General features: G+C 40.7%; 1 protein-coding gene across 2 annotated transcripts in view; it reads right to left on the reverse strand.

Annotated features, from left to right (window-relative positions):
* Window positions 1–16,848, reverse strand: part of LOC149321024 (lymphocyte antigen 6 complex locus protein G6c-like) — a 34,798-nt gene that overhangs the window by 11,091 nt on the left and 6,859 nt on the right. The window contains exon 1 of one of the 2 annotated variants that reach the window (XM_089489180.1): window positions 5,206–5,257. The exons of the other annotated variant lie outside the window; for it this stretch is intronic. Coding sequence (XP_089345306.1) covers window positions 5,206–5,257 — 52 coding nt within the window. Of the gene's footprint in view, window positions 1–5,205; window positions 5,258–16,848 lie in introns of those variants that run through there. 2 annotated transcript variants of the gene reach the window in all.

Consider the following 16,848-nt stretch of genomic DNA (forward strand, 5'->3'; position numbering starts at 1 on the left):
ATGGATTTTAACATGACGCACAGATAAGTCAAGCGTAAAACCTAGGGCATGTAACAAAAGATCTAAAGGATGAAGCAAAAGAAAACAATGCCAAAGAATTTACAAAATCCCAGCAAGCATAACTTTGTGCTCATGCTAAAGGCTGGATGGATGAGAGAATAAAAGGGGATCAGTTCTAAGAAAGATTGCACTCTTGCCTTTCACCAAGGGATGGTTACAAGCATTAAAGTACAATACTTACATTGGCCCATGGATAGGGTTGCCATAATTCTGGACCTCCAAACTGGGACAAATGTAGGACAAAAGTAGGACAAAATTTTCAAATGTAGGACACATTTTTTAAAAATGGAGGACACGCAAAAAAATTGATGATTTTTTAAAAAAATGTTAATATAAATGCATGTTTCTTAGGCATGATCAAAATGGAGGACATTTTGGCATTGTTCCAGACAGATGGCAGAAATGTACTTCCCTTTCTGGCTAACCTCCCCCCCCATTCCAAACAGCATATTTGGGCATTGAAGAGGAGGAAGAGTGGAAAAGGCAGAGGAGGAGGAAGAGGAGAAGAAGAAGAGGAGGAGGAAGAAGGGGAGGAAGAGGAGGAGGAGGAGAAGAAGAGATGGAGAAGAAGAGGAGGAGAAAGAAGATGAAGAAGAGGAGGAAAAGGAGGAAGAAGGAAGAGGAAGAAGGGGAGGAAGAAGGGGAGGAAGAAGGGGAGGAAGAAGAGGAGGAGAAGAAGAGATGAAGAGGAGGAGGAAGAAGATGAAGAAGAGGAGGAAAAGGAGGAAGAAGGAAGAGGAAGAAGGGGAGGAAGAAGAGGAGGAGGAGAGGAGGAAGAAGAAGAGGAGGAAAAAGATGAAGAAGAAGGGGAGGAAGAGGAGGAGAAAGAAGAAGAAGAGGAGGAGGAAGAAGGGGAGGAAGAAAAGGAGGCAGAAGAAGAGGAGGAGGAGAAAGAGGAAAGGCTCTTTCCTCTGCCTGGCTGCCTCTGTCGCCAAGGGAGGAATCCAGGCAAGGGAATGGGGCCTCGCTGAAGCCAAGCCCCAAACCCCTGCCTGGCTGCCTCCGTCGCCGTTTTGCCCCCACCCCCGGGATTTCCCCCCCCCCCCCCAGAGACGGAGGCAGCCAGGCAGAGGTTTGGGGCTTGGCTTCAGCCGTCCTCCAAGCCTCAGCCAAGCCTGGAGGGCTCCGCGATCGCGGAGGAGCCCCCAGGGCATGGCTGGGGCTTGGAAGACAGACGTCCTCCAAGCCCCAGCCAAGCCTGGAGGGCTCCGCGATCGCGGAGGAGCCCCCAGGGCATGGCTGGGGCTTGGAAGACAGACGTCCTCCAAGCCCCAGCCAAGCCTGCAGGACTCGCTGGGGGGGGGGAGTCCCGGGGGCGGGGCCAAACCGGGGCGGGACCGTGCGGACCCGCCCCAAATCGGGAAAGTCCCGCCCCCAGGCGGGATATGGGAAGCCTACCCATGGATAAGTCGACTCATTTTTCTGAGGTCAGTTTTTTGACTAAAATTTCTAGACTTATACATGGGTATATACAGTAAACATGAAATTGTTGGACTTGGAGGCTTCCAGGAGCAGCAATAATTTATTGATGCTGTGTGCTTTCAAGTTGTTACCAACTTATGGTGATCCTATAGTGAACCTATCATGGGGGTTTCGTGGCAGGTTTATGCAGAGTGGGCTTGCCATTGCTATCCTCTGAGGATGAGAGCCTGTGACTTGCCCAAGGTCATCCAATAGGCTTCCATGGCTGAGCGGGGATTTGAACCCTTGTATCCAGAGTTGTAGTCCAATGGCCAAACCACTACATCACTCTGGTGCTCTAGAAGCATTCACTCCTCCCCCCCCCCCCCCCCAGTTTTTGCTAGGGAAAAGGTTGGTCTGGGAATTTTGGTGCTGCTAACAGCTACAAAAACACCCTTTAGGGCCATATGAGCCTCAGGGCTGCACTTTAACCACCCCAATCTAACACTTCTAACTGGCCGAGAAGCAAAGAGAAGGCAGAAGCTGAGAGGGACAGTGCTTCCTCTGTTGCTCACAGTGCTGTGCATGTTGGTATTTGGCTGAGGTGATGTGTCTACTTGCCACAGTGCTGAGACACCACACAAGGTTTAAGCTGCTTGTGTAAGGGTGTGTCTAACACAAACTGAGAAAGAACAGAACCACTTCCACAAGGCTTGATAGAACAGTATTTATTACAGTGGGCCCTTGGTATACACTAAGGTTTGGTTCCAGGACCTCCCCACCTCACTGGATAACAAAATTCAGTGTTTAAATACAGTGATATAGTAAAATGGTGTCCCTTAAATAAAATGGCAAGATCAAGGTTTGGGGTTTTGTTTTTGTTTTTTGAATTTCTATATTTTTAAAATACTTTCAAGCCATGGATGCTTGAATCTGTGGATAAAAAAATCAGTGGATATAGAGGGCTCTCTGTACTGACTTTTTTTGCCCACCAGAGTTTCCAAAACATTGTACTGTTGGCTCTCCATATCCCCCAATTCTTTATTCATGGATTAAACCATGCACAGCTTTAAAATATTATTAAATATCTATCTATCTATATCGATATCGATATCGATATAGATTCAAAAAGGCAAATATTGCTTTTGCTATTTATGCTGTTTCATGACACTATTGTATTTAATGGGTCCTGGAACCAAACTCTGACAGATACTAAGGACTCAATGTAGAGTAATATATTGTAGAAGCTACTCAAGGCATCTTTATTTAGGGGAAAGTAACTGAGACCTCTCAGAGAATCTAATAATACAGGTTGAGTCTACCTTATCCAACATGCTTTTTTTGATTTCAGAATACCCGTATTTGCATAAACATACATAATGAGATATCCTGTAGGTGGAACCAAGTCCAAATACAAAAATCATATACACCTTATACACATAGCCTGAAGGTAATTTTATACAATATTTTAAATTATTTTGTGCATGTAAGTTTGTATACATTGAATTTGTATAAAGAGGAAGGCAACCAAAATGGTCAAGGGTCTGGAAACAATGCCTGGGAGCTGGGTATGCTGAGCCTGGAGAAGAGATAGTTAAGAGGTGATAGATATCCCTGTTTAAGTATTTGAAGGAGTGTCATATTGAGGATGGAGCAAGCTTTCTTTCTGCTGCTCCAGAGAATAGGACCCGAAACAATGGATGCAAACTACAGGAAATGAGATTCTACCCCAACATTAGGAGAAACTTCCTGAGAGCAAGAGCTGTTTGACAGTGGAACACAGGGGCTGTAAAGACTGCCCCCTAAGGGACGGCCTGCAGCTGCCACTTTTAGTGCCAGATCGCGGTTGCGGCAACTGCACGCTGCAGCCCTGATCTCACCTTTCCACAACACAAAAAGGAGCCTCAAAAAGTGGCTCCTTTCTGTGCCATGGAAAGGGCGCCATAACTGCCAGTGCCACAGCTTGTTGGCACTCCTTCCAGAGAAGTGCTGTGACGCCATCTGCCATGTGGTTTAGTGCGTGGCATCATGCTGGCCTAGGGGTGGAGTTGGGCAATGTGTCATGTGAATGCCACATGCCGACTCCACCCCCAGACCAGCCTTAATGGCCAGTCTGTACAGCTTCACACTCCCTCAGAGTGTGGTGCAGTCTCCTTCTGAGATTTTTAAATAGAGGCTGGATGGCCATCTGTCAGGGGTGTTTTGATTCTGTGTTCCTGCATGGCAGGGGGTTGGACTGGATGGCCCTTGTGGTCTCTTCCAACTCTATGATTCTATGATTGCATGAATCACCAGAAAGCAAAGATGTCACTATCTCAGCTACCCATGAATAGTTTGGTTGGTTGAGTATTTCAGATTTTGGAATTCTATCTATGGGAAAGTGAAGCTGTACAATGGAATCCCAGGTCAACTGTAATGTCTTTCAGGAATTCAGTCTGCATTTTATATGTCCTAGCATATCTATTAAATACATGACATAATTTAAAATGACACTTTTTTAAAAGCATAGATTTGAGATGGTTTCACAGTCTTGTTTATTTAAAAAACTAATATATCAGATTGGTAGGTTTCTAACTAGTCATCAGATGCTACCACAACATAAACACATCTCACATATTTTTCAGCGGCTGTTTTGAAAAGGTAGCATTTAAATTTGGCACTTCTGTCATGACCCACATTTTAAGCCATGCTCTCTCTAGGTCAAATTGGGGGTTGGAAGTATTTTTTCTCTCTCCACCAGTTGTTGTTACTCTTGTTGGTTTTGTTTCATTGCAGCTTCATTTTGTGTGCAGTTTAATGGAGCAAATACATTATTTTCAGTTGTGTAGCATGGAAGCTAAAACAGGAGTTTACTTGATGCCTGCTATGGATGTATCTCTTCTAATTTCACTTTCTTTCACAGTTGCTTCTTTTTCAAGACTGAAGTTTTTAAAGGCTATTTATTCACAGTTCAGGAACTATTCTGTGTAAAATTCACACTTTCCCTCTCCTGAAAATGACTTTTTTTTCTGTGCAGAAAATGCTGTTTTCTGGAGGATAGAAAAAAAATTATTTTCTGTACATAAAATGCTGTTTCCTGTGCAGAAAATATTGCAATTTTGAATTTATTCTCCAGTGCTATTTTTGTGTAAAGGAAATGTGCAGATTTAGCATTAAAAAAAAGTCCAAAAGAAGTCCCAAACGGCAGGCTTCTCCTTGTCAGTGTTTCCCAGCACTTGAGAAACTTGGTGGGGATTTTTTTGAGGGGGTGGGGGGAGGTGATCACTTTCCCAATATTTTTAATATTCTTTCCATCCTTACTACATATACAGCCTTAGGCCATGTTCTATGAACTAAACTCATCAGACAAGCTGAAGAGAAAATAATGTCTTATGCAACAACTTGAACTTGGACCTAATTCTGGTACTTTCCCATCAACATTTTTGGTTGTCTTCTTACAGCAACATACAAAACAGATTCATTATATTGAGGTTATAGAGGTATCATTTCCAGGCTACTCCAGAATGGATCTAATCTGCAAATCTAAGCCAGTCATAGACAGGGGACAATCTCCAGTTTGGCACTAAGTGTGTAGACAAAGCGGATATGGGATAAAAACCAATTCCCATTTTCTAAAGCTATACATCTAGGCTGAACTATTGAAACGGATGTTCATCTATTTCTTACCCACTCTCCTCTAATGAGATTTTCATGCAAACATTAACATAAAAATATTTCCCCTTTCCTTTAAAATTTGTCTCTTACCAGTTGTGCAGAGGAGCAGAACAGAGAAGCCCAGGAGAAGATACTTGTTCATCTTGAGGAATATCCTAAGGGAGAGAAGGAGGGATGAGGTGTGTGTATCAATGACACAGACTCTATGAGAAGAAGGATCAGCTCTGCAACATGGACTCTTCCAAAGATTCTGAGACGGGAGGTATCAGAGTCAAGAATTTATTGCCATCAAGGGATTGGGAACAGCCAATAGGAAGAAGAGCAGCAACAACAGAAACTCCTGATGTGTGGAAAGTTTTAAAAAAAAGTATGTAGGTGATGCCATGTGAATGCAGATGATTGCACACGAATGCAGTTGCAACCCAGTTGAAGCATATTTCCATTCTTAATAAGCTTGACTCCTTACCGCAGAACCCACCTAAGTAGGACCACCAATAACCCAATTCTTTTTGCAAATGTATGTTAAAGACATCATGACAAATCCTTTGAACTGATACACCAGAAAGCAGCAAGGAGTTGTGCTTTCCAATCATGTGTAAATACATCAAATGTGCATGTGTACATAATAATCAAATCAGACTATCTATATGTATTGCACCATGCTTGGAAATCTCTCCCAAGTAGGAATCTTGTAGTGTCTGGAACATGCTTCACCCCATGCAGAATTATATTTATTTGTGTCTGATAATTTTGTAAAGTAGATATGGAGAACTAGCAATTTGGATGATCAGTCTAGCTATTAGGATTTGTTCCTCATGTAGCTTGTACTTCAAAAACCACCAGTTCCTTTCATTACAGCCCTGTCAAGATTGGCTATGCGCATCCTTTTCTCTTAGATGTAAAGGAAGCCCTTCCTTTCTTCCTGTAATTAATTAATTAATTACAGGCACTAATTGTAATACCCCAGTTCCAGTGTTGGCATCACTGCTTTAGTGCTCTTGCTGGATGGACAGACGGACAGTCTAGTAATGAAAATGATTGTGTCATCAATGCATTTGGTCACATGGATTCATTTGCAACTGCCAGAATTAGCTCAGTGGACACCACACTAGTTTCTATGTAAGAAACCTTCCTGCACTAACCAGACTCTTTGGCTGGGTGTGCCCTACAGCCTCCTACCAAGTGGAAAACAAATTATTGGGATGCCTTGGAGCCAAGCTAGATGAATGGCCAGGACCTGGAAGAGAGCTCTAATAAAAAAAAAAATATTGAAAGGTTTTGATGGAAATCATACATTCAGAGGGCTGAATCCAACCTCCTGTTTGATTCAGAACTTCATTTGGGGATGTTTTGACTCAGAGGTTCTGAATCAAACTGATAGCCAATTCCAGGTAATTGGCTCTAATATCTAGCTTCTCTTACTATTAAAATGTTTCTCTAAGAATTCAGCCAAAATCTGACCTGCTCTCACTGGATCTTGTAGCACCTTTGGGACTAACTGAGTGAAAGAGGTTGTAGCATGTGCTCTCATAGACATGGTCTATTTCCTCAGATGCCAAGTCTACAAAAGTTTGTGGTACAGTCTTTCACTCAGTTAGTCTCAACTGTCCTACAAGATTTCTTTGCATACTTCTATTCCAGACTAACATGGGCATGTCTCTGAATTCTACCTACTGTAACCATTAGTGTTTCCAGATCTCAGGGCCTGTGCCTTCTTTTTCAGTATTCAGGGGGAGGGGAGGGAGAAGGGAGGGCAAATCTTAGGATAAGAGCATTGCCTTGAAAGGTCTTCTTGTCAGTGTTCTTCTTGTCTTCTTCCTCAGATGCTTTTTGAAGAATGCTTTTTGAGCATCTGAGGAAGTAGACTGAAGTCTCTGCAAGCTCATGCTGCCAACTTCTTTCTCTCAGTTAGTCTCAAATGTGCTACAAGATCTCTCTACATACAGAATGAAATTTTGTTGAGGCACTGAAGAGAGATTTAGATACTGGAAACCCCAGAACTTTCCTAGTCCACCTCATTTCTGTTACACGGTTACAAAGTATAATAGATTGGGTCCAGGTTTAGTTACACTTAGAGCAGACCCATTTAAGTCTAAGGAATGTCAGTTTGAAAACAGATCCGATAACTATATGTTTCCCATCAGGTGAGATTATGTAATATTTTGTGATTAGCTAACTTCACTTTCTAGAACAAAAGAGGTTGCAGGATTTGGATTGGTTTGTTTTTGTTGTTGTTTTTGGCAGCTGATCCATTCCACAAAGGAAACATATCATTAAGTTATCAGATGAAAAACAAATCTTCTCGAGACAAGCAATTATGGAGGTATGGACTGGAGGCCATTTCTTTTAATGCAAATTAATTCCTGTTTTCATGTCAACATGATGTTAAAATGCCTGGCTGCTGCAGGAAATTATGATAATACATTTCATTCTTCTCCTTCCACACCACAGCATAAATCAGAGTGTTTCCTTGACATTATAGATATCCTACTTCATTATAAACAGTATTCTTGATGCCAGGAGAAGATGGTAGTTTCTCCTAAACATTATGGACAGGGATGGCCAGCCACAGGATCATCAGAGTTCTGTGAGCAATGAGCACCTCTAAAAGTGCACATAAAAGAACTATGTATGGGTTAAGGAACTCTCCTTCCCTTTCTTTGGATTGAATTCTAAAAATATCCCTGATGATAGACTACAATGTGCCAATCATTTAGGGCACCAATCCATATTTATGGTAACAATGCGGTGGAGATGGTCTCACATAGGCCTGGACAATGTATGGGTGTGTCTGTGGAATATTTCTGAAGATGTGAGATTTATATGCATGACAAGAGGCCAGAATATGGAGAAACAAATGGGTTTCCTCATTCAAGGTGTGAGTCAAAACTGCATTTGATTACTCTACCTGTGTACTTTATAGGCAAAATGTATCATATTTAAGGTGGGATTAGAATCAGAGGAAGGTGGCATGAAAACAAAGAAATATCAGCAGTGTGGCATGAAAAAATAATATGGTAATGAGCAAAAGATAGAAAAGACTCAGAACAACTATTGAGGAAAGTTAAAGAACATGCAAAAGCAGGGTTACTCCTGACAATAAGACAAAAATACAATTTTAAAGTGGATTAAGATACTGAAATAGTTCATCCATTTTCTATACCTTGACTGAAAAGGCACAAAACCCCATCACAATTAGATACATTGACATTGAAGTTTATTTATTTATTTTTTGTTTGTTTGTTGTGTGCCTTCAAATCATTTCTGACGTATGTGATCCTAAGGCAAACGTATCACAGGGTTTTCTAGTGCTGAAAATGCATGACTTGCCCAAGGTCACTCAGTGGGTTTTCATGGCCAAGTGGAGACTCAAACCTTGATCACCAGAGTCAAAATCCAATGATCAAACCACTACACTAAGCTGGCTCATATTTTTTAAACCTGCATAGAATATTTTTTATTAATTGAATGTAGATTTTTTTCCCCTGCAAGAGGCATTTGGGGAAGACACCCCTTGCCCTAAGATTCATTTGGTCTTCTCAGGGAACACAAAATCTTCTATATCCCTTGGACATGGGTGGGATGTCCAAGTATGAAGTGCTAAGTGGAGGTGGAATTAAGTATCTCAAAATGCATTTTCTGTGAAAATGTCTTAATTTTTTCCACCTTGTTCTCTCCTACCCATATAGGAAGGGGAGAAAGAGATTTTGCAGATTTTTCTCCTTGTATTCTCTGCCATTTTTTTCAGGTCAAGAGCAGTTGCCATTTCTTTTCCACCATGATCCACATTAAACAAAACACACAAAAAACGGGAGCCATGAATGAAACTGTTTTTTAAAAGGACCACCACTCCTAGAATCCTCAGTAAGTGTATGCTATCTGTGTTAGGATCGGAGTACCCAGTTCCCAATAACCAAGATAGCATCATAGTGTAGTAGAAAGTTCCCAGTTCTGGGTTCAGTGTCAGAACCTAAAAAAAATCCCCTTCAGACCATCATATTCATGAGAGACAAACTTAGGTGTGTGTGTGTGTGTTTTTTTTTTTTTTTAAATACATACATGCAAAGAAATGAAAATGCAGATTCATCCTTCCAGGATCAGGGTTCTGAGTGCTTGACTCTTAAATCAAAATTGGCAGATTTTCTGATCCCTCATAGTCATAGATAATTTTATTATTGTAGTAGAATTATGTGGATGACTATATAATAATGTATGACATGCATGTTTGTGCCATGTCCCCCCAGTGTACATACACACACTTGCCTTACACATATTTGTTGCTGATATTTGCCATCAAGTCAACTTCAACTTGTGTGCCTCTATGAGTGAGAGACCTCTAAGAACTCTGGTCATCAGTTGCCCTGCTCAGGTCTTGCAAACTCAGGGCTGTGGCTGCTTTGTTTGACTAAATCCACCTGTAATGTGGAATCCCCTTTTCCCTATTGCTTTCCACTTTACCAAGCATTATCATCTTTTCCCAGGGGTCACATCCTCTCATGATATGTTCAAAGTATAACTGCCTCACTTTAGTCATCTTCACTTATCGTGAGAGTATAGGCTTGATTTGTTCTAGGACCCATTCATTTGTCTTTTTAGCAGGCCATGATATCTGCAGGACTCTTCTCTAGCACTAAATTTCAAGTTACTTTTTAAATATACCCTGCAATTACTGTCATGTTTTGCCAAGATTTGATTTGCCTACTGTTACCAAGTTTGGTTTTAATAAAATTTTGGGCACATGCTGTCTGTGCTATGACCCCTGACTGACTTCATAAAGGACCAGCCATTAACCCAAAGGCGAGGAGACCACGTAGGCAACTCACCTTGCAAAGGCAGAGCCCTAGGAAGAGATGGAGTTGGAAATTTTCCATAGGATGTTTGGGAGTTGCCAAAACAGAATCGCCACTGCTTGCCCAAGTAAGACAATAGATTTGGCTTCTCACCTGATGGGCCAGTGATCAGCTTAATTACTCAATAATCAAGTCGGATGCCCCTCCGAATTGTGTCCAGACCTAAATGCATTGTGAAACACATTGCTTACTCTTGGCTTAACAAAGCCCAAGCAATCAGCACCTTTGTCTAGCAAGTCCCATAGCCTCCGGATACGTTTCGCCCTATAAGAACCATGGGTTTCTGGACGCTCCTTGTGCTAGTGCTAGTTTTGCAAGCTGGTCCACACCAGGTTGAACTCTGATCCTAGCTCCCGCTGCCCTCTTCCCCCGCTCCTGCAGCCATGATTCACTGTCCAACCAAGCTTCATCAGACTTTCCGGAGAATGCTTCTAAAGTAGTATTCCCTAGTTGTGCCTCTATTTCTCAAACCTATCTCCCGAACTCATCCCTCCTCTGCTGTAGCATTGAATGTGTGTGTGTGTGTGTGTGTGTGTTCCCCTTTTGCTGTGTGGTTTTCCCTCTGCTTTAATAAACGTTACCGTTTTAATTGGACCTAGTTGGTATCAGCGTCTCTTCCTCTTGGGGCTTGCTGGCGACCTCTGGTATACACTATTGGGACCCGATTCCGGCACGTGGTGTTGTTAGGGCCACCTCTCGGCTAATTAAAATTCCCTTAATTCGATCCTTCCTAACACTACACACATTGACATATAGTGAGCTCAGATATGTGATAGAAAGTGGGTCCTTTTACAAGACATAGTTATAACACTATTAGTCTGTGGTAACTGCCATAGCAACATTATGTGGACTCTTGGAATTTGCAGTTGAGGGAGGGGTATTTAGAATTCTCAAACAGACAGCCCTAGTTCCTTACCAAGCTACAAACTCCAGAATTCCATAGGAAGTTGGCAGCGACAGTTGAATCATAGTATTAAAATTGTGTAGTCTGAAAGGGCCCGGGGTCTGTTCCAACATGCAGATCATCCCATGTGGCTCCCATGCCTGGGGTCCTCCCTTATCCACCCCCATCCTAATAAACATGGGAGTTTACAGGAACTTGGTGTGACACTCTACAGGTTACAGGTTACAAAACTCTTATAATCTTCTGCATGCATACTACACTATCCACACCCTGTGTATATGTGAGTGAAAGAGATTATTTTTCCCAAGAGGCAACCTCCTATCCATGGAGGGTCAGGGAGAAACCATGACGTTTATGTTCACTGACAGCATGTCTTTGGCACATCATGCCTTCCGTTAATTTCACAAAGGAAAACACAGGCACGTTTGTTCATTTGTTTTCTTCATGGGTGTAATCAGCACACCCTCATGCCTTGAATGGACATATTTCTTCATACCAATCTGTTTCCCAGGGTCATTCAGGAAGAGCTGGTATCAAGCGCACCAATGCCTCATCTGCACTGCAGAAATAATGCAGTTTGACTAGGTTTTAACTACCATGGCTCAGTGCTATGAAAGCCTAGGATTTGTTATTTGTTGTGGTAGCAGAGCTTTCCAACAGAGAAGGCTAAATAGCTCACTAGACTACAGATCCCAAAATTCCATAGCATTGCGTCATGCCAGTTAAAGTGGTGTCAAACTGCATTATTTCTGCAGTGCAGATGAGATCTGAATCCTGATAGTGCTCCGTGCTTCATTTTGAAGATCACTGCCATATATATTCTATCATTTCCCAGTTTTTCCCTGACGTTCTGTGTAATGTCTGAACAAACAGCAGATGGCTGTCTCCTGCTTAGATGGGGGTCCCTTGCTTGGAGGACACATTTGCTGCAAATGTGCCACTCAAAGGGACACCATTTTACATGGCGGAAGGATGGTTTTTGATGGATGGAATGTAAATTCTTACTTCATTCTTGTGTGAAAGATTGAGAAATTTCAAGGGGAAGAGAGTTGTTTCTGCTGGGTGGAACTCTTGGCACATTATTGATGACTTTTCAAACTTTAGAACTTTTTTGTGAAAAATTATTTTGGACAAATGAATTTTTCACAAACAAAAGGTTGCCAAAAATTTGCTACACTGATATTAAAATTTGTCCACAGAAAAAAGTGGATTTTGCACTGTGTCCTGTGACCAAATTATAATGTTTTGTAAATCTCACTTTTTTAAGAATCAGAAACCCCAAGGGTTTGGGTTTTGTTTGTTTTGCAGACCCCTCCCCCTTTTTAAGCAAAAGAAAAAAGAAAAGGAAAAGGAAAGGGAAAAAGCTCTGTATTATGAAAAATCTCAAAGGTTGACTATTTTCTAGGTGGGCTGTTTCAATGGACTGAAACACTCTTTCTTGATAATGATTAAAAAAAATGTGAGTTTCCATTATAGCCCTACTTGACAATCAAAACAGAGATACTGTCTTTAAACTGGGATATTTCGCAGGACTGAAGGTAAGGATGGATAAGAGTTATATTTCAGTTCATTTTTCAAAAAAATAGAATTTATACAAAATTTCAAATTTCTTTACACTACGATAGAAAAACAAGATTTAATCACCACCACACAAAACAAAATGTGATAAGAATTAAATGTGAGACAATTTGGCCATCTGTACCAGGTTTTGGAATGCTTGACTTTTGAGCTCACATCCTGTATATTCCACCATTTAATGCTGGGTTATGGCTGCCACCTCCTTTTTTTTTAAGATCTTGCTGATCTAAAATGCTTAGGGCCAAAAGTGCTTTGGATTTCAGATTTTTAAATTTTTATTTTGGAATACCTGTATTTGCATATGTGTACATAATGAGATACCTTAGAGATGGGACCCAGGTCTAAACACAAAATTCATTTTACGCCATATTTGAAATCATTTTGTGCATAAAACAAAGTTTATGTACACTGAACCACCAGAAAGCAAAGAGATCTCTATCTCAGACTCCTATGAAAAAAGCTTTTTGGAGTCTTTTGGAATTCTGGATAAAGGAGACTCACTCTGTATTGGCATACATAACTTTTGACAGAGCGATATAAGTGAAATAGACAGGCTTCCAGCCTTAAGGAATGTAGAATGCAAATTTCAATGGTAGCAAACAAGAGTTTAATGTTCCTTCCACTGATGGAAATTTCTTTTGCAAATTTTCCTTTGATGCAATTAATTAAAAGAACCATGGTTTCACAAATAATTTAAAACCTTCCAACATTTTAGAAGTCAGGCTGTTTGGATTTGGTTTAGAAGTTTGAATTCAAAGGATGTATTTCAAATACCGAAACCCATAACCAGGGTTAGAAGGGAACTCCATGCCTCAGGAAAGTAATTAGCGTTATTGGAACAGGCCAGAAACTTCTGGGGATAAGCAGCTTAAACACAGCAGCAATAAATAATATTTCTTCATCCCTGTAATGCAGACAGCTCCACCTTCATTTTAAATTGTTATTTCCTGATTGCATTTTACCACACACAGTGTAATCTTACCTATTCATAGAATCATAGGGTTGGAAGACACCCCAAGGGCCATCCAGTCCAACCCTCTACTATGCAGGAAGACACCATTAAAGCACCCGCGACAGATGGCCATCCTGTCTCTGTTTAAAAACCTCCAATGTTTTGGACTCCCAAAGACAGAGAGTCCACCACACTCTGACGGACTGTCAAAACAGCTCTTACCCTCAGGAACATAGGAGGAATCTCTTTTCCAGTAGTTTGAATCCATTACTCCATGTTGTCAGGATACACTAACTCCTATTGATCCTGCCATGTTATAGAACCCGGGGGGGGGGGGGGATGTTTGGATTTTGTTTGATCAAAGTTTGTGTTATACTGTGATTTTATTGATGGACATTGCAGCCAAAGGCTGAATGGAAGAGTCAAAGGAAATGTTGGATATGGTTGGCCTTAGAACAACTCTGGGACAACTGGCCTGGTCAGGACTGTTTTATGTCAAGCCATGGGTGATGGACTATGGAAAGAGTTTATTAATAGGTAAGATTTATGGATAGATGATTATAATATAGGTGGGACATAGACTGTTATGGTTAAGGATTAGTTTGCTGAGTTATTTGATGAGTGCTATGGATTCTGCTGCCATGATCTATTGTTTCAAACAGCTTCATTTATATTCCGCTTCATACTGAACTAACAGTGTCTAAGCAGTTTACAACTGTAAGCTAATTACCCCCACAATCTGGGTACTCATTTTAGCGACCTCAGAAGGATGCAAGCCTGAGTTGAGCTTGAACCCTTTCGCTGGTATTGAACTTGCAACCTTATGGTTTTGAGTGAGTAGCTGCAGTACAGGCATTTAATCACTGTGTCACCAATTAGTTGGGTTTTTTTTGGGGGGGGGTGGTTTGGATATTATATAAATGTTATAAGAATGTTATTTGTTTTGTCTGATTGTTATAAAACCAATGATGATAATGTACTAGAACAAACCTGTATTAGAAGTGCCTTTTGAATAAATGGATGAAATGTATAATTGAATATATTAAGAGAAGCCAATTGTGCCAATAGTGATGTGTGATAAACCTATATGATGGGGGGATGGTTTAATGAAGGTTGTTAATTGTTTAATGAAGTTAATGAGAGGATTAATGCTAGACTGTGATATGTAATATAGCTAAATATATAAGTTTAATTAATTGTGAAATACTACTATAAACAACATTCTGGCGAGAAAGTTGACTGTGCGGGAACTTTTGAAATAAATTGACCAATAGTGGCTATTGTTAGAATTTGGAGGTGGGAACCTAAATGAACTGTATAAATGCTTATGGTTTGAACTGCAATGTTAGATCCATCAATACAAGTCACAGAGTGCCTGCTATATTCTTTTTTCCTTTTTTTCAATTAATCTGTCTTGTTTGACAAAGTCCTGGAGTTGTCTAATTTGCAAGAAGGGAACTGACCTAACAGAGAACCTGACACATGCCCTAGCCTCTTGAGCAATAGAAAACTACCTGATTCCATTTTCAATATGACACCTTTTCAAAAATTTAAACATCACCACCATCTTATCTCTTAATCTTTTTTCTCTCCAGGCTAAACAGTTCCTTAATCTACTCCTCATGAGGCATGATTTTCAGATCTTTCACCATTTTTGGTTGCCCTTCTCTGGACATGCTCCAGCTTGTCAATACTTGTCATAAATCGTGGTGCCCAGAAATGGACAAATTATTTTAGATGAGGTCTGACCAAAACAGAATGGGGTGGTACTACAGTGGGCCCTTGGTATCTGCTGTGGTTTGGTTCCAAGACCACCACCCCATCCTAGTAGATATCAAAATCTATGGATGTTCCCATTAAATACAATGGTGTAGTAATACAGTGTTCCTTATACAAACGATCTAAATCAAGGTTTGCATGGGGGAATTTTAATTCTGTTTAGAATATTTTAAAATCATGGATGGTTGAATCTGTAGATAAAGAATCTCTGGATACGGAAGGCTAACAGTATTACTTCTCTCAATCAAGACACTATACTCTTATTGATGCAGACTAGAATCTGAGTTTTTTAAAAAGATTTCACATCACACTGTTTCTTCATGTTCAGCTTGTGATCAAGTAAGACTCTTAGATATCTTCCACATGTACTGTTTCCAGCCAGGTGTCACTCAACATGTTGTGCTGAAGTTATGTTGAGTTGTCATAGATCATCTTTCCAACTTGATAATGGTATCTGCCTTTTCCAGGGTACATCCCATGCCACCAGCTGATTACTATGAGCCACCTGCCTGCATTTGTGTTGGGCAGTGCCCATCCAGTCACCAGAAACTGTGGAGGGAGAAGTCAAAGAAGAACTGAATCTGATCTCAGGCTGCAATGGTCTACTCCTGTATTCATGAGGTTTGGTTTCTTCCCAGTCACATCCACAGTCACTACAAGATGAGTCACAGTTCTACCCATGACAACAGAGTCAATATTTACTAAAATGTTCATTAACAAGGGCGAGGCTCATTATCTCTACATGAAATTTGCCATATGTAACATCCAGTAGGCTGCCAAAGTGTGCTGATTTCTCATACCTCCCAACATTTCAGTGATGAAAACAAAGGCATGCTGTGTTCTAGATTCTTACTTAATTCTCTAAGAAAGGATCCCAGCTTAAGCTGCTCCCAATACACATGATCATAGATTGTTCCTGTTTGAACCCACACTACAATAGATACCTTCATGACATTTTTTAAAAACGGGGTTTTTAAAAAAACTTTCTTTTCAGAAATAACAGTAAAACACAAATTTAGGGCTGCATACATAATTTTCTTTCTTTTTTCCAACACACACACACACACACACACACACACACACACACACACTATCACTGTACCTTTTCAACAACCCTGTGAGGTAAGATTAGTCTGAAATAATGTGAGTGGCCCAAACCCACTTAAAAAGAAACTTTAGCATGGGTTTGTGTAGACTTGAGTCTACTTCCTCAAATGCATCGGGTGGAGAGTCCAGGGACAGACCTCTACAAGCAGGCTATGTATGAGCATGTCAGTAGAAATGCAAAACTTTGTGGGTATGGACATAAGGTCACAAGTTCAGTTTTAACAATGGCCATTGGGGGACAAAGACAGGAGAAAGGATGTTGCCTAAAGCCAAGGTGAGTAAATAACCATATGAATGAGTACTGGAATACACAAGTTTATCACATGGGAGGGAAGCACCCAAATTCTGTGGATAAATGGGGCTTAAATCTGAAAATATCCTGCTAAAGCAGGATTATTTTCATACAACATCAGGCTAATTCTACATTATTCTGTCATTAACCCATGAATAAAGTGGCAAGATCGCACAGCTTTTTACTTTTGGGATTTTCCAGAAAGTAAAAAGCAGTGTGATTTTGCCACTTTATGCATGAGATAATGTTGGGATAATGCTGAATTAACCCG

This window comes from Sceloporus occidentalis, unplaced genomic scaffold (genome assembly GCF_023333645.1).
Source record: "Sceloporus occidentalis isolate IW3139 unplaced genomic scaffold, rSceOcc1.0.p SCAF_1, whole genome shotgun sequence".
Taxonomy (NCBI): domain Eukaryota; kingdom Metazoa; phylum Chordata; class Lepidosauria; order Squamata; family Phrynosomatidae; genus Sceloporus; species Sceloporus occidentalis.